The sequence below is a fragment of the Emys orbicularis genome, chromosome 8 (genome assembly GCF_028017835.1).
Source record: "Emys orbicularis isolate rEmyOrb1 chromosome 8, rEmyOrb1.hap1, whole genome shotgun sequence".
NCBI classification, from domain to species: Eukaryota; Metazoa; Chordata; order Testudines; family Emydidae; genus Emys; species Emys orbicularis.
The window spans coordinates 100,636,880-100,655,333 of NC_088690.1; the positions used below are offsets into that span (position 1 = coordinate 100,636,880).

The 18,454-nt window shown below is 39.2% G+C and overlaps 1 protein-coding gene across 1 annotated transcript in view; it reads right to left on the bottom strand.

Annotated features, from left to right (window-relative positions):
- Positions 1-18,454, bottom strand: part of FSTL4 (follistatin like 4) — a 494,923-nt gene that overhangs the window by 454,975 nt on the left and 21,494 nt on the right. Inside the window, exon 2 of the mRNA XM_065409767.1 lies at positions 9,911-9,944. Coding sequence (XP_065265839.1) covers positions 9,911-9,944 — 34 coding nt within the window. The remainder of the gene's footprint in view (positions 1-9,910; positions 9,945-18,454) is intronic.

Sequence of the window (18,454 nt, forward strand, 5' to 3'; positions counted from 1 at the left end):
AGCTGCAATCTTGCAACATCTGCCGACTTCTTGAATTAGGCTTCCAATTTGCTCTTCACGGCACCACTTTGTTTAAAAGAACAATGCATATACTGTAGCAGAACTGCAATTTGTCATTTTGGACTTGCAACTTCAAGTGGAGCCAACTGATTTCTGAGCCTGCATTTCCATTTCTGATATTGCTGAGCAACTGCTGCATCCATGGATAGCAAACGCTGGGAATGTCTGCAGTGCAAATGCCAGGCAGCTTTGTTTGTCTGTTAGAAGGTGAAGCTGACAAACCACAAACAGCTCAGACATCAGACTAAGCTCCAGCATGTTCAGGTTAGGATGTGGTGACCTAAAAGGGATATATCTTTAAAAACATCACCTGCATTTTGCCAGTCAGCCTATGGATTTCACTAGGCTGACCAAAAGAATGTCAGTCCCCATGTAGCTGGAAACGTTTTTATTTTTAGGATCCCTTTCAACTGTAGGTTTTCACCAGAGAAAAGGTGTGATTTCTGAAGCTGCTCTTATTGAATATTATGTTTACCTAGCAGGATCCTTCTTGGAGACAAGGCTACTCTCATCCAGAGACAATGAAAGGAGCTGAAGAGAAAAGGAACACATTTGTTTACATGTTCAATCTGTGTTTCTCATTTTCACTGGGTGACAGGAAGCTTGGTGTAGCAGCTAATCGTGCCAGGGAAGAAACCTGTATGATGGGGGTGTTTTTATTCAGCTGCCAGTACAGTTCATTCTGTATTCAAATGGAAAAATTCTGCTGCTTACAGCCACATCCAAACCGAAGAGAAAGTAATTTCCAGCAACTGAAAATCTATACATTAAACTGTAAGAAGCTTTATCACACGACAAGGAACATTTTTTATTTGGCCTCTTCTAATTTGTCCCCAAAATCCAGTGCTTAATTTGTGCCAGGGCTTGGCAGTTCATAGTCCCAGCACCTCTGGGCTTGCTGCATCAGTTATGAATGTAAAAAAATTGCTTGAGCCCTGGCACCTCTTTCATTACAAATTAAGCGCTGTCAAAATCTCTCAGCTCTCTTGCACTGTTGGTGCATATTCCCTGCCCTCTAGGGAGTCAAGGACCTACTGCTAATTAGGCTTGACTGCATGCCCCATTCTAATATTTGGTTTGCTTGTAGCAGCTACCCTGTGTCTTGCTGTTCGAGGAGGTTTTGAAACCCATCTAGGGGGTTCATCTAACTCATGACACTAGCAAAGTTACATATCTGAATACTGTATAATGAATGTTAACAGCCATGGAAAGTTACCCATTCCCTCCACCCCAACCAGACATTTTCCAAATGTGGTAAATTATCAGTTATTTGTGAATTTAGTTCAGGGAACAACCCCTTGCTATTTCTACCAATAAATCCAGCTTTTCTGAAGGAGTTGGATATATTTCACAATTATTTTATTGTAACCACTGGAAATGCTGGAGCAGACTATGAAAGGATTTAGATTTTCAGAGTGTGAAAAATAATTTGAGAGCCAAACATTACAGTATTACTGGAGTTAGCATTGCTTATATTAGAAAATGGCACTTAAACTATTTGAATTCACTGAAACTGACCACTCTGGTACATTTCTGGCTGGCTCATCCTTGTCCAGAATTCCACATCTATGCACATATCAGAAGCAACTAAAGGATGATCTGCCTAAAATCAGCTGTATTGTCTGTTTAATACTGTGCCTGACACTGGCTAATGAATTGATTCTTCTACTATTCCCCCCCCAACCCCCAGGCTGTTTTAATTTTAAACCAAGAAATATGTCAAGTGATAATTAACTCTCACTACAGACAGGTTTGTACAAAAGTAATTAACTTCACCATTTCTTCACATTGGGAAGATCCTGACTCCAGAAAGAGTGTAAGATTGTCTTTGACAGCTGCTAGAAGAGTTGTCTTTACCTTCATTAATTTCCATCCATTCCCCCACACCACCACCTCAAAGCTAATTACTCCATTGCATCATACTTTGCAAGGGTATTGCACATGAAGGAGGAAGTAGAAATACCATTTTGAGTATTATAATTTTACAGCACTGGTCTATTTTTTTTTTTTAATGTGAGCCTCACTTTTGATTATTATTGTGACCTCATCCAATTCCCCTTCTCCTGGCAATCAGATTGCAATTTTGTGACAATATATGCCCTGAAAACATCCAGCGATGATAAAAATTCATATGAAATGATAAAACAGCTGGAGATATATAGTGATGTGAATTCTTGCTTCAAGCAAAGAGAGAATGATTGTTAAAATTAGTAAAATAAGCGATGTACATGGCAATTTCTCCTCCTTATGACCTTGCAAAAGATAGGCATTTTTGTTTAAAAGTTTTGAAGTTTGGCTACTGTTTAGGTTTTTTAAAAGGCGGGTGCTGCCATGGAATATGGTTTCTAGAGCGGGCCTGAGACAGTGAAACAATCCAAAAAATCCAGCTCTTGGGATAACCTCCAGCCCTTTGGCCATCAAGATAAGAGCTTGATCCAAAGGCCACTAAAGGCAATAGAATGCCTCCCATTGCTTGTAATGGGTCTTGGATCAGGCCCTAAGTATATTTTGTGGCCCTTTGAAATGTGCAGAGAAGGAAGGAATGGCAATTCTTTACATTGTTTTTAAATTCTTGAGCCAATTGCGCATCTAGGGCATTAGGAATTGCTATCAAGTGATAGGGAATTAAATGTTACTGAAGTTCTTGGGCCAAGCCACTGCTGGTGCAAACTGGTGCAGCTCCACGGACTTCAATGAAGCAATGCACATTTACACCAGCTGAGGATCTGGTTCGTTATGTTATCACAGTGGGGAAATCATTGAAATAAACACTGTACAACAACTGAACAAAATGAGAAAAACCTCAGTTAAACACTTTTATTTTAAATCAGTGCAATATAAATAATGCAAAACTGCATACTACCATGGAGCTGTTCATAATTAACACCTTTTAAGCAGGGTTTTAACATTTTAATGCAGAACCAGTAGTCAAAATTGTGATCTTTATGGTAGTTTGTTGTTATTAGTCTGTGAATAAGTCTTGACATGCATCTCATTTAGTAGAGTTGTTTGGACAAAGAGTGGAAGAAATCAGTTTGATTATTTCTTGGGTGGATGACTTAAAAAGCATTTTTGACACTAATTTGTTGAATGGATGAATATGAGCAACATTAAAACAAATTAAGAGGATGACTAAATTCTTTGGGCTAGATCCTGAGCTGGTGTGTAAATTGGTGGCTGTAAATTTACATATGCTGAAGATCTGGCCCTTTAGGCTTAATATAATTAACCATACACTTAGGCATACACACATTTTATACTCATCACACAGTTTCAACATTAAGGGATTTATCCTTCAAGGTGCTGAATGCCTCCACTCCCGTGAAGTCCTGGGAAGGGGGGAGAGGGGGAGGGCATTCAGAACCTCCAGTGGTTATGCAGCATCTCAGGATTGGGCCCTAAGTGCTTGTGAAAACCATTAAAGGGTATAATAATAAATCAACTGGTTGAGTGGAAGTTGATCAGGACAAATCTTCAGGCTTTAATATGGCTAAATCATGCCTGGTCTAACCTACTGGAACGCTCTATAGACCTTTACCAAAATAGTAGATACATTAGAACTGGTGGGTGTGATTTATTCATCCGCGCTCATTACGTGGTGAGAGCTCATTGATATTTAAAGGTAAAACTGCCCACCCTTAAGTCAAATGCTCCTTCTCTTCATCTGGAAATGGTCCTTTGGAAACAGTCAACAGACATTTTCACAGGTCAGATGAAATGCCTCCTTTCCGGTCTACTTATGTGAGCCCATTTCTGATTCTACCCCACTGTCTACCCAACTTTCTCTGTTACCCTTTTAGTCTGCTGCATCTTTGCTCTCATTCTCTCTGAGCTCAGGATTCCTCCTCCCATTTGCAATGCCTACAGTTCCTCTTTGTATTCTTCCTGAGCTGTTGCTTTTCCTTACCTCACCTCTCTGCCTACTCATTTGTTCTCTTGTCCCAGTTGTTCTCTGGCAATATTTCACTCTTTTACGCAGTACAGCAGATTTCAAAGTCAAATTTATTTTAAAAATGTATTACGTTTCCCTTTACAGCCTGTAGTGAGCACAAAGGAACTTGCAAGGAAGCTAACAATTTAAACTTACTAAGGACATTAGTAAGTTTCACTTTGAAGTCTGCTGCTCAGACAGCAAAATAGAATGGATGTGTGGCTTAGGTCAGACATTGATCACACTGCATCTGGCTCAGTGAAGATGTCTATGCAATTCACTTTGAATAGGTTGCTGGGATGTATTAAGCAGGGGATAGAGAACAATACAGAAAATGAGAATTATGTGACTCAATAGTGCATCCTCATTTCAAGTATTGCACACAGTTTTGGTTACACAATCATACAAAGTAGACTAGAAATAGAAAACGTCTGGAGAAGAGCAATGGATAGCTTTTTAAAGGTAAGCGGCAAAAGGCTTCTTTATGAGAGGAAATTTAAATTATTAGGATTATTTATTCTACAAAGGAGAAGAGAGGGTTACATAAAAAAGACTAATAGGGTATAAACTAGTCAGTCTGTTCCAACTTTTCCCTTAAAATGAAATCTAGGGGACATTCAGCAAAAAAAAGGCAATATGTCAAATTATGCCCTAATTCACCCCATGTGCCTTTTCTGAAATCCAGCCCTCCAAATTTGGTTCAGTGCCCCATATTCTTATTTCTATTACATGAGTGCAACTCCCATGGAAATCAAAGCGAGTTGCACTCATGTAATAGAGAAAAGAATAGCTTAATGTGTTTAAAATTGAGAATGTGGAAATATTTATTCAGCATCTAATCAACTTCTAGAATTTCCTTTTTTTCAGTTCTCAGATCATTTTTATTCAAAATGTAGTAAAATTCAAATAATGGTTAGACACATGAATAAAAATTAATCTGCAATTACATTAACTAGAATTAAGATGGAAATAAATGTCCACACTTTAGGGTATAAAACCATCAGCAGCTGTGGTCAGGAAGGAATTGCCCCTCCATAGCAATTAGGACCTGATCCAGTGCCCACTGCAGTCAACGGAAATACATCCATTGACTTCAATGGGCGTTGGAGCAGGGTCTTAATTTCCCTTTGGTGCCAGCCTGGAGAAGTCCTCATATACAGGGAACTCACAGACTGTCCGTTTAACTAGAACTTCTACAGCTACACAAGGAAGGCTTTTTTGTATCTACTTTCCTCCACCTACTCTCATGTACCTGTGCAAGGATGGCAGGGCTGCCCAGAGGGGGGCGCAAGTGGGGCAATTTGCCCCAGGCCCCGGGCCCCACAGGGCCCCCCACAAGAATATAGTATTCTATAGTATTGCAACTTTTTTTTAATGGAAGGGGCCCCCAAAATTGTTTTGCCCCGGGCCCCCTGAATCCTCTGGGCAGCCCTGAAGGATGGGCACAATTAACCCTTTGACGTTTGTAGAAAAGTTTTCAGTAAGTCTGGTCAAAATATTTCCATCAGAACTGTTTTTCAACAACCATCAAAATGGAATACATTTTTAGTCACAAAAATTGTCTGCTTTCCACAGAAAATGTAATTTTTTAGTTAAGAAATGGAACCCCAGAGATCCAAGAAAAAATTCCACCAAGAACTATTTGGAAATGTCAAAAAGTTTGCTTTGCATTATGGAACTAAATCAAAATTTCATTTTAGTTCAAAATAAACAATGTCCTTCTGAGCAACCACGGTGCCTCCCCAGAGTTGTCATTCAGCTTCCCATGCCCCATTCTCCTCTATGGGGTTGGCTCCCCAGATGGACTACATCTCACATGATGTATCATGCTATTTGACTCCCATCACAGAGGCTCAATGGAAGAGGAGAACGTGGTGGAATTTTCCAAATAGAAATTCAGTTTTCAGCTCAAAATTTTCAGTTTTAATTTTTTTGTCAAAAAGTTGAAATTTTCCACAGGACATTTTTTTCCCCCAGACAGCTCTAGTTTTGAGATCCTCAGATAAAAGCCATTGTGTCAGTGCAAATGGTCATTATACGACAGACCTAAATCTCAAATTGGATCATCCTCTCTCTTAATACAGACGTATAATAAATGTTTCTGTGCAAGGCAGAAATCATATTCTTTTAACACTCTTCATGTCCTGTTCTAATGCCATTTTTCCTCATTGTTTTACAAACGGCATTACAGGACAAACGGTTTTATTCAGGAACAGCGTAAGGGACTTTTAGGAAAGGAAGACACTGAATAACATATGTGGAAGCACTGAATAAAAATGTCCATCGAGTTTAGAAAATCCTCTCTCATTTTTCTGTGATCAGATATATATCATCTACCATGCTTGGTAACATTCAATTCTTGACTTCCGTGCTGTTTGTAATTCTACAAACATACTTTGATTACAGATAGGCTGAATTACCCCAGAACTGGAGAATCACTTTACATAGACTGTTTGTATCACAGGCCGACATTCTGGGCAATTCATATTGACAGATCTTATTCATGGCACTGAGACTGGCTTGGAGAAAATGAATGTGATGCAACAAAACATGCTTGTGACTGAAAATACTTATTGGGCTTGATTCTAGACTGCCATGCTCCTCATGTAACCATTTACACTTGTGTAAAGTGGGCATAAAACACTACCATAGTTATTTAGGAGCATTTTACACCTACTTTGCCCAGTGTAAATGACCACACAAGATGCAAGGCAGTGGTGAATCAGACCTATTGTTATTGGCCATGTCAATTTTACTTACGAGAACTGTAGACAATATTAACTGATATTCGGGGGAAAAGGGGATTTCCAAAAACACTTAAATAACTTAGGAGCCTAAGTCCCACACTTTTCTAAGTGATTTGAGCCTAAATCTCAATGATTTTCAATGAGATTACATCTCCTAAGTCCCTTTTGAAAATGGGTCCTAAATTACTTAGGGACAGATTTTTAAAGGTATTCCGGCACCAAGTATGATTTTTCAAAAGCACCAATGCACCTAACACTGTTTGAAATCAGTGGGAATTAGGGCCTAGATGCTTTTGAAAATACCACTCCATGCCTAAATACCTTTAAAAGTCTGGCCCATAGGCAATTTTGAAAGTTTTGCTCATGGCCTTTATTTTCATAGGCACAGAACTGAATTATTAGATTGTTAGACATCTAGCAGCTAATATCTGCATCCTCAATAAACTATGGGCATAAAACTGTGGTTCGGCTATTTTCAGTAGTAAGACTGCTCGGGGGGGGGGGGGGGGAGGCAGAAAATGGTTGAACCTTATACCTTGTTGGCCTGAATTTAAAAAAGAATCACAGTAATATGTGGTTTCATAAGGGGTTAATTTCAAAGCACATAACCTCACATTTCTTGAGGGGATCTCATATTCAGCATTGACTCAAAACTGTCAGTCAAGAGAACAGACAGCTTTGTTTGGGCCACAGCATACCTTCTTTGGCAGGTTTGGTACTTTATATCAATATGGATAAATAGCAACAGAACTGGAAATGTGGTTATACTGATACCCAATGTGTTGTGAGGTAATATGAGTTATATGAATAAACATCTTCAACCATCTGAAAGAGTTATGTAAAACCTCCATCTGCCTAAGAGATGTCAATGTCAAGTCTGAGATTTTCAAAAGTAATCAGTGTTGGCCTAATTCTGGTCTCACTTAAATCAATGGTAAAACTCTCATTGACTTCAGCAGGAGCAGAGTTAGGCCAATGGTGTGCACTTTTGAAAATTCCTACCTAAGTAATTTCAACCACCTACAATTTATGGGTATGTGATATAACTTGATATCTTGATTTTTTTTTTTTTTAAAAGGAGCAATACACTTTTTAGCAAGTTAACTCTTGAGTGCCAGCTACTGTCAAGGCAGATACATGCACCTCAGCCAATCAGATTTTTCCTTTAACAATGGTCATATAACAAAAATACATAACAACATCTCTCTACTGTTTCACTTTGACCTACTTTCTTGGGAACCTACAGAACTCCTTCTTATACAAACCTACTACAAAGAAAAACAAATGCTCAATATCTGCCCAGATGGCAACATACATTTTAAATTGACCTTTTATTATCCAAGATACAATAAAACCCAGGATGGTTTACAGCCTGCTTCTCAGAATTCTGTATGTCTGGAGCAATAAAGGAAGCTACCAGAATGAAATTAGGGAATTTATTAATCTGTTTAATGGATAACTGTTACCCATTTCACATTATACCAAAACAGATTAGGCAGGTGACTGAGAGATCCTGAAAACATCTGCTAAACAAAATCAAAATTAATGATAAACAGAATGAGTTCTTTGATAGCTGATTTTCCTCCATCTGTCTATAACAATAAAAGAGCTGCTAGAGACAGCTGCCAATTAGTTGCTAATTCAAAAACAGTTTTAGGAAGTGGGATCTGAGCTCAAGTAGCAGTACACTGGCATGACTCTTTTATTTAACATTTATGTACCTTTGAACAAACTTTCTAATTGCTATAGCTGTTATTACCCATTTGGTGATGGCATCCCTCATCACCCTCTTCCTTCTTTCCTGGAGTCTATAGCCACTGGCTGTATCCACGCAATTGTGGATGCATGTTAAAAAAATCTAGTGATTATCAGTCAGTACCTCCTGATGGCATTCACCCTTTCCTTTTTAAGCCCTGGATGGTCTTTATTCACAAAGCAATCATGTAATTGTCTGTGACATCTTGTTGATGTCTGGAGAGGCAGCTGACAAGAATTTATTTAAACTGGCCACTCACTGCATCCATTGTGGGTCCCCCCTCACTGCCAGTTCAGGTAAAATGCTGGTTTTAAAAACACCTGTATAGATGGACTTTAGCAATTACAATAAGTAACCTGCTCGCAGACCTAATACTCTCCTGTGTGCCATTTAGTATCACACTTTTGCCCAAATCCTGAACCAAAGAGAGAAATTGCATTTGTGGCAGTACAGGGAAGTCAGAGCATCACATGTTCCATCTTTACTTCTAACCTTCCTCATCCCAACCTTATAATTTTCTCTTTCCCTCTTATACAATTGGGCCACCTCCCCAGGCAATATTTGCAAAACATCCTCCTCTTTTACTGTTCCAAAACCCCACTAAACTATCAGGTACCTGTGTTGCTTCCAACTAGTTGGCTCATGGGGAATATTCTAGCATCACGATTTGGGTAAAAAAAAAAAAAAAAAAAAAAAACTATATGCAAATATCTTTTTGAGAAATACATTAAAATGGCAACTTACATGAGCAACAAGGATAACAGGGTTTTCAATTTCATTTCAGTAAAATATAATGGGATTTATTCATAGAATTTAAAGTACCTTTAATTGAATAGATAAAAAGCATTACAGAGAGCTACCTTGTATATACGTGGTACCTTTGTGCCAGCTCATGGGAAGATGGATATTTACTTGTCCTAATTATTCATAAAGATGATGTCCACAACAAGCTGGTGATCAATGCCCACCTCTGTTATTTTCAAGGCTGCCTTAGTGGGAGTATCTCAAACACTGACATTTCCTTCCTGCAATGGAAATTCTCAGAGCACCAACTGCAGTGGATTTGGGCCAAGTAATTCTTTTTTCTCCCTAGCAGATTTCAATGTGTGAGCCTGAATCCCCTAGTCAGCTAGTGTGTTTTTAAGTGACATTAGGAGGAAAGAAAAAAAAACCCATCTCACACATCCCCAAGACTCTGTCATGCTACTTTGCATTGAATTATTTTTCCATGAAAACATCTGGAGGTGGGTTTTCATAAAATCTGAAAGACAAATGTTATGAAGCAGGCTCTTGAAAATTTGCACAACGGTAGCCTCTTTCAAGTTTGTAGGTTCACGTTTGTTTCAACATGTTACCTCAAGATCAATCAACAGTGACAAACAAATTGGGGGGGTGGGGAACCTATATTTTTCCTACCTTTTCTTCTTGTGCCTTCAAAGCTTCTGGATTCCTACAAGGAAAAAGAGAATTTTTTTGTTTTGAAGTATACAGGAATAATTCATAGGTCGCATAAACACAGACCCACTAAAACATAGACCCTGTCAGAGTGAAGTGCTTATGAGGCTCTAAGCAATAACCAAAAAGCTACAACTTCAAGTATTTAATGGATCAGTAGGTTATCCATCAGAGTCATCATTTTTGATCAATTATAGTGAAAAAGCATAAAACCTTAATTCAAATCAATATTTTTTTCCCTTTTGGGTTACAAGATTGCAGATCAAAGGGATTTTGTTATATTAACTATTTTGGTTTTACTTGTAAAACAGATACCAATCCTGTAAAGACTTATGTGCTTAGTTTTGAGGAAGTGAATAGGCCCAGATGAATTGATGGCATTACTCGTGTTTATAAGTAAGGATGTGATTAAATCTTTACAGGATCAGCGCTGTCGACAGCATCTCTTGCAAAAACATTAAGTACTGCCATTTCTAGTAAAGCTAGCTTTCTTATTTTAATTTGATGTATACACAACAGTCACCAAGAGACCTACCAGACTATATGCCATCTCTTGAATCTCAACCATAAGTAGGTGTGTAACAGACCATCTAATTTAAAGCTGAACTAATAATTCATGACTACAAGCAAACATATTTTCATGAAACTTTCCAAATAAAATACCACCTCTGACAACCAATATCTGAGACTGAGGAACTGGGGAGGATGCTGAGAGAAACACAAGCTACATCCTTTACTTACACTGAGTAGGACTCACATGACTTTATTAATAGCCCCACTGACCACAGTGGGACTTCCCGCCTGAGTAAGGGTTGCAGAATCAGGCCCATTGATTGTAACCTTAAAGCACAACTAAAGCCAACTCGCAGTGAGCCAGGCAGGTCTCTGCATGTTCTAATATGGTGATTTATCACTTAGACTAACAATATTGGTGTTTGAGACAGCAAAGATTAGTATCAGATGCCGACTACCACCAACTTGGAAGCTGAGATCCCAATCCTTGCTTTGTTGCACCTACTTGTGCAGTAAAATTCTTTTTTGATGATCCACCCTCAGATTTTGAGAGCTAGTTCTCCTCCCTCTTACATCTGCTGTTGAGCTCTTGGTTGTATAGATGCACTGTACATCTGAGTTCCTCGATCCTCTGACATAGGCTCAAAGTCCTCTGTTTTTACAGATGGTGGCCTCTCTAACCTCATTTCATTCCCTTAGCACTCACTGTTCGTATAAGTTTATTTATCTAAGTGTGGAAATAAGCAAAGTTTACTTCTTTTCTTCCTCAGAGTGAAGTAGCTTCTGGCCTCCCTAGATAACAAGAGATTCATGCTCTTATAATGCTTATTCTGTTTTCATATGGACTTTATTGTTTTCATTATTAAAGTACAGTGGTCTACATTTAGACAAAACAAAGTAAAATACAGCACCACGTAGCTAATGCCATGTTCACATATACCTACAACCAGATGCAGGCAGGGAACTCCTGCTATATGGTAAGATACCAAGAGAGTGCACTCTAAAAGCAAAAAGATGTTGAAACTGACAGGAAAAACAACAGAAAAACAGGATATCCGAGTGATGATAGGTGACAGTACCTACGAAGTTAAATCAAGACTTAAGATGTAGTAGATGACATTATTAACTACCTCAAACTAGTTAGCAGGAAAATTTAGTATTGGATCGAGTTATGTTATATAACGAAGCGGTACTATATTAGTCATATATTAGATACATACAACTTTCTACTGTAGATGATAGTGTCTTGTCTTCATCTATCTTAAGGGCCTAAGAGTTCCAAGTCGAGGTGGTTGGAAATTTTCTGACAAAACCAAGTTTCTTTGAAAAATGCTGATTTGTTGAACCAGAAATTTCTTGTGACAGTCAGTCAGGTTTGACAAACTTGCTGAGTCATGGACAGAATTCCCTGCCAGATCAACAGCAGGGAGCCTTGCTGTGCAGGCTACTCCAGGTCTGGGGACCCTGGGACATAGGGACCACAGGGTCAGATTAGCTAGCCACACAGACTGAACCCAAGTCCTGAGTTTCAGCCAGCTCTGGTTCCATATTTGCTTATCAACTTAGTGAGAGAAGGTCCCTTCTAGTCGGCCCAAATTTCTCCATCTTCTGTAGAGAATTAAACCATTGCATTCACAGAACGGGCACGGTGAAACCCAGCTTGACTTGGAAATGGGTGACACAACCAATATGTCCTGCCTACTCTGTGCAAAGCAATTGTTACCATTAACATCTATGGATATGTATAGCCAGGAACAATTCTTGCCAGGTGTCTGGCTGCTGTGTAGACATACCCCAAGTGACAGAGGCTCCTTGGCAAAGGGTCATTGGAAACAACTCTCACTTCAGACCTGACAAACTCGTCTTCCAGAATATTTATCTATAAAGAGTAACATTAAGGTATCTATAGAAGGCATATAACTTGTCAAGACTCAATCATTGCAAGAAGCCTGGATAGATAATATATAAGGAATAACATATTAAAGTTGAACATATGCTTTATGGACTTGGAGTAAAAATTAGTCACCAGGGTAATGTGTGTTGGAGATGGCCCATTCAAGCAACAGGAGTTATTACCCCTCCCTAGTCAGCTGCTGATGTAATACAAGGTTCTATTGTCTAGCTTTGCTACACCATGAACAGTCAATGGAAAACCATCAAAGAAACTTGTAAATAATCAAAACCACTTGGAGGTGAAAAGGAACATAATAGCAGGCAGGAGATTGCCTTGGCTATGAACAAAGGCAAAAGGTTGTTTCAGTATAACAGAGTGTAGAGAAAGGCACTCAGTATTCATTCACTGAGGAAACCTCTTAAGGAGCTTGGGGGGGGGGGCTTCATGAATGTTTGGATTTTGATCCTTGTGAAACCAGTTAGTTCTGCAACAGACTGAACTTGGGGAGGGGTGAATTACTTTATTATAAAGGAAAGGAGACTATTGATAAGTGTACACTTATCATTTGCATTTTATTATTTTGTTTTGTGTTGTAACAATTTTCCTCCATCACTTCTCTCTTATTTCTAGTTCAATCTTCATTCTTTATTACACAACCCTACTTTTGTTTCACTAAAAGTGCTCACAAATGCTGTGTGGTTTACAGAAGTGGTGGTTTAAGGTAAAACAGATAAATTGGGGTGTGATGCTGACAGATCAGCTAAGATCAGAGCCCTTGGGCAATTCACTGGTGGGTGAACTTCAAAGGAGTGTTAAAATACCTGGACAATTCACTTGTTAAAATGGATGTTAATTGTATTTGTCTTCATCTATCTACATCCTGTTTGATGTACACTAGTGTAACTAAATTAACCTGTTGTTGCTATATCCTTTTTCATGTCCTGTAACTCTGTAATTACCTTTATATTATGTATACGACTCTACTTAATTAACATTAGGTCAAAAGGCCTGTATTTAGTGTTTAGAAGTGAACTTACTTTATATGCGGATGATATGAAAGCTAATGAAGAATTGTTCCTGGCTATCCCATTATGTACTCTGGTAATTGGATAACCTTAATTTAAAGTGTGTTAGTTTTAAGATAAGAAAGTACTGGATGTGAAAGCTTCATGAAAACTAGCAGTTATATAGACTGATTCAGGTGGGAACTTAGGATGTGGTCTAAATTGAACCTTGTCCTTGTAGAAAACTGCGTATGGCAGATCAGTGACCAATGCATTCACTCCCCTCCACCCCCAGTGGAGATGATGGCCACTAAAAAAAAGCTATCTTTGCTGAAAGGGTCCATGAGAACAGACAACACTGAATTCAAATCCCATAATAGTGCTGGATCCCTGATAGGCAGAAACAATCTATCTAGCCCTTTCAGGTTGTGATAGGGTGAGTAAAAACAGTAATTGATTTGAGGGAGAAACACTGAGATGCCACCAGATGCACCCTAAAGAAGCTGAGGGCTACATCTGACTCCTTAACATATAAGAGATAGTCCAGAATGTCTGAGTAGGTGACATATTATAATAGGCTGCCCAGACGGAGAACCATTTCCACTTCCACAGGTAAGTAGCTTTTGTGGGAGGTTTTCTGCTGTTAAGGAGAACATTCCGGACTGCAACTGAGCAGTGAGCCTCCTCTGCATTTTACCAGTGAAACTATGCCATGTTGTGCAGCATTTGAGGATTCGAGTGCAGTGCCCGGCTATGGATCTCTGTGATGAGGTCTCTGGTTATTAGTAACAGCAAAGGTTCTCAAGTCAACAGCTTGCATAGGTCTGAATACTATGGCTGTCTTGGCCAGGCTGTCACTATGAGGATCATTCTGCCATGATCTTGTTTCAGCTTGAGAATGACTGAGGATCAGAAGCACTGATGGATGTCCATACAAATAGGTTTTTGTCCCACAGAAACAGGAAAGCATTGGATATTGATCCATGGCTGTGACCCACCCTGGAACAGAAATGGAGACACTTTGAGTTGCCAACAGATCTGCCAGTGGAAAAATCTCTATGTGGAACACTGAAGCTAAAATGACCATGTTGAGGAGGTATTGAGGATGATATTTCGTCCTCATGGTAACCAGAGTGTAGAGACCCAAAGACTTCTAAACCACTTGAGTTCTTCTGCATGTGCAAAGCCTCATCTGTTTTAGATGAGCACAAGGATAGGTTCTCAATTGTGTGTCACACCTCCAAAGGAATCCCCGAGGACTACAACCAGGAGGAACAGTGCATAATTACTGCCTATGCCATGGCTGCAGAATCTGTTGTGTCCAAGGAGGCCTGCCGAACTGACTGAGAGAAGAGGCAGGAACAAGGCACTGAAATCTGTTCTTTTGGAACCTTCCGGCAGTTTATTCCCAAATTGAGAGACTGCCTCCCAGTTAGAATAGTCATATCTTGACAACAGTGCATGACAACTGGCAATATGGAGCAGTAAATTTGCTGCAGAATAAATCTTTCTGCCAAAAAGATGGTGGCATCTTTTTCTTTAGGGTAGCCTTAGCTTAGTTTCCCTTCTTCACAGCAGCCACAACTAGGCGAACTCAGCTAGGATGTAAGTAAAACAGCGCAAACCCCTGGGATGGATCCTGGTATTTACATTCCATTCATTTGACCACATTCCAGTCATTTGGAATGGAGGAAGGGGTTTGCCACAGTGCTTTGATAGGATGCATAATGGCATCATTTTTAGGCAGGGCTACCTTTCCTGCCGCAGCAGAACGGAGAATATCAATCAGCTTTTGGGTATTCTCCTCCACTAGCTCCATCTGAATGCCAAAAGCAGCTTTCATTCTCCAGAGAAGCTCTTGGTACACCTTAAAGTAATCAAGTACCGGGGAGGATGCCTCTGGTATCTGAGCCTCGTCAGCTGATGAGGATGCATTAAGAGGAGGCAAGGGGACAGTGCTCCTAAGGGTGGTCCTATGGAATCAGGGTAGGGTCAAATCTTGTACTTGACACACCATAGGCTGATCAGTACAGGATCTCGGTACCATCAGAAGAAGGCACCCTCCCAGGGGATCTGGTTGCACAAGATAGCAGCGTGGTTTATCTGGATGCTAGGGGCATCCAATAGGGCAAAATGAAGGGGCTGATATAATACTGAGGCCCAGGCATGTCTGGCCCAAACATCCCAATCCCTGGCTGTACTCTTCTCAAACCTATACAGATGAGTATGGGAATGGGACTGCAAGAAAGCTCTGGACTCTTGGTATTGTGAGACTCGAGAGTCTACCTCGGAGTCTGAATCCTACACCCTAGACTTCAAAGAGCTGACCCCTTATGTTTCCGAGGCCAGGATTGTTCTGAAGTCCCAATAACAGGGGATCTTCTTCAGCTCCTATCTGCAGGCAAGCTTGGGAAGCACTCCAGGAAAGAGTCATCAAAGAGCTTCCCTTGGATAACCAAAGGGGGGTTCCAACACTGGTCCATGGGCAGTCTCCATCAGGATGTAGCAGAGGTGCTCCTTCCTCAGCTTCTTCACCATGGGTCTGGAAGCTGTGAAAAATTTAACATCTGTCTCTAATATGGCCTCACCTAAGCTCTTGAGACAGCACAAATGAGGGTCATTGATAGACACAGGCTTCCTGCACCTAATCAAGGTTTGAAACCCTGGTACCATGGCGTATGCTCCCCTAGGTGAGGCCCATCTGACTGGGGGAAAGAAAAAAAATTAATAACATTTTTTAAACGAAATAAGAAATAAAGACACAAAAAGGAAAAAATATCAAATGTCAAATGATGAAAAAGGAGTATCACTAGGAAGCAACCAAGTAGTGAAAAATTTGTTCACAGGGAACACAAACGTTCTGACCACACACAGTAATAAGGAACTGAAGGAGGGGGGGCAGCTCCACCCTTTATTACTGTGGCTTCAGAGCAGGAGCAGCTCAGATGTGGACAGGGCTGTCCCTATACGTATTATGAGGGAAAAACTCTCCAGCACCAGTGCACAGGCGTGCACACACATCTACAGTGGAATGGACATATGCAAGCACTCGAAGAAGAACTTCTAGTTTAAATCCCTGGAACTTTGATTAAAGCTGTGACTATCTGAGACTATTGAGACCACTCTAGTTACCAATGCAAACAAAGCTCTCTCTGTTGTTACCTTGTCCTCTGTCCTATTTGTCTATTTTTTCCCTCTCTCTAGTACTTAGGTAATATATGATAGTAAGATCTCTGTGGTAGGGGATGTCCTTGTGTTATTTGTTTGTATAATGCCTAGTACAATGGGCCCTAATTCCTGATTAAGGTTCTTGGGGATACCATAATAAAAATAACAAAATAATGATGTATCCCTCCTTTGGGGAATATTGTCCATATGCATCCAAGGATTAGATTTTTATCAGTAAATGTTGGTAAACAGAGATTTCACTGTATGCACACAAAACAATGAAAAAATATTTCCATCTATAAACATCAAAATTTACAGACAGGCAATGTAAGAAAAATACTGCTTGAGATCTTACAGAGGAAAATCCAGTGATTTAGACTTGATTTAGGCTTGTTACAAATGGACTAGGGAATGAATAGTATATTTTTTAAAAAGGTATGATTTGTTGATTTCAAGATATTTACTTTGTTAATATCACGTCAAAGTATACAATTTGTGTTTTAACCATTTATAAAGCTTAACTTTTTAAATCTCACTGTATACTGTCATTAAATAATTGTTTCACCCTCCCATAATTTCACAACTGTGAAAATTTAGAGAGAAATCTAAAAAAGTGCTTAAAAATAAACATTGATATTATCTGTCAAAACTATAAAAAACAAAAAAAACAAATTCTGCCAAGCCGGATTATCCAACATTCAAGTTAGACAGACTTCAAAAACAACTGAGTATACGAAGGACTTGCAACTATTAAAGCTTCTAATCCCAAATCCTTTTTATTCCCCCACCCCAGGCAAATGTTGCACTGACCCTTATGGGAAATTTGTTCAAACGAAGGCTACAGGATTTGGAGCTTTGTTAGTTATAGGTTTGTGTGCAATATATTCATTAGTATGTGACAATTCCTTCAGTGACACCTTCTTCCTCTTCTGGTAGTGACACCCCTTGAAGTAGAGGTTCCAACCTGAACAGATGCCATAGAGTTGTAGAATCTTGGCCAGGTTCCTTAAATAATAATCCTCAATGAGGCTAAAGGACTGGTTGGAAAATTCAAGTGCATTGTTAGAAACAGATTATCCTCATTAACTAGAGTGAAGGGAAATGTAAGTCAAACTAAGAGTTGGCCAGGCTCATCTAACTCCAGGCCAAAGTAGAAAGAACAGCTATGTTTGGATATTTCCTTATAATATTAAATATAATTCTCAACAGATACAACCTGTGTGATCTAGAGGGATGTCTAAAATGGCAGCCAGGATTAGGATAAAGAGACTTTTTAAGCATTTATTCTGTTTATACAGGGAAGTTCTGAAATACGTAGATTGTTATACTCCCAGAGGCCTCTCAATGCTTTTCCCAATATTGCTGTTTGAGAGATGAGGCACAAGGTAGAAAGATCTCAGTTATAGGAATATATCATTCAATTTGTGTACATATAGTATGTGCAAAAATGAAAAGCACTTTTAACTTTACCCTGGAGCCCCGCCTTTTAACAAGTTGTTTGAATTCTTCATAGTTTAAAGGTTTAGCGACTGTAATAGTAATAGAACCATTACGTTGATCAAAATAAAATGAAGACATGAAACATTTAAAAAAGTCAATTCCCTTTCACCCACTTTTTTTGGTATATCAGTAAAAACAAAAACATAGGCTCTGTGAAATTTACATGGAAGCTCCTTTTCTTCTTGTAACATATTGGCCCTTTAAACTACAACTCTGATTAAACCTAATATTAAACACAAACAAAATGCAGGTGAAAATGTGTGGTGGAAAAGTAATAGGAAAATGTGACATCAGACTTCAATCCAGCATTCCTTGTTAACTACTAGAACAAGGGTGCTTTATGCTTTTAAAAAGCTTGAGTTAAATCATCTCTTTCTATAGAGAAACCACAACACAAGAAAAACTAAGACAAAATTGAGCCTGGTT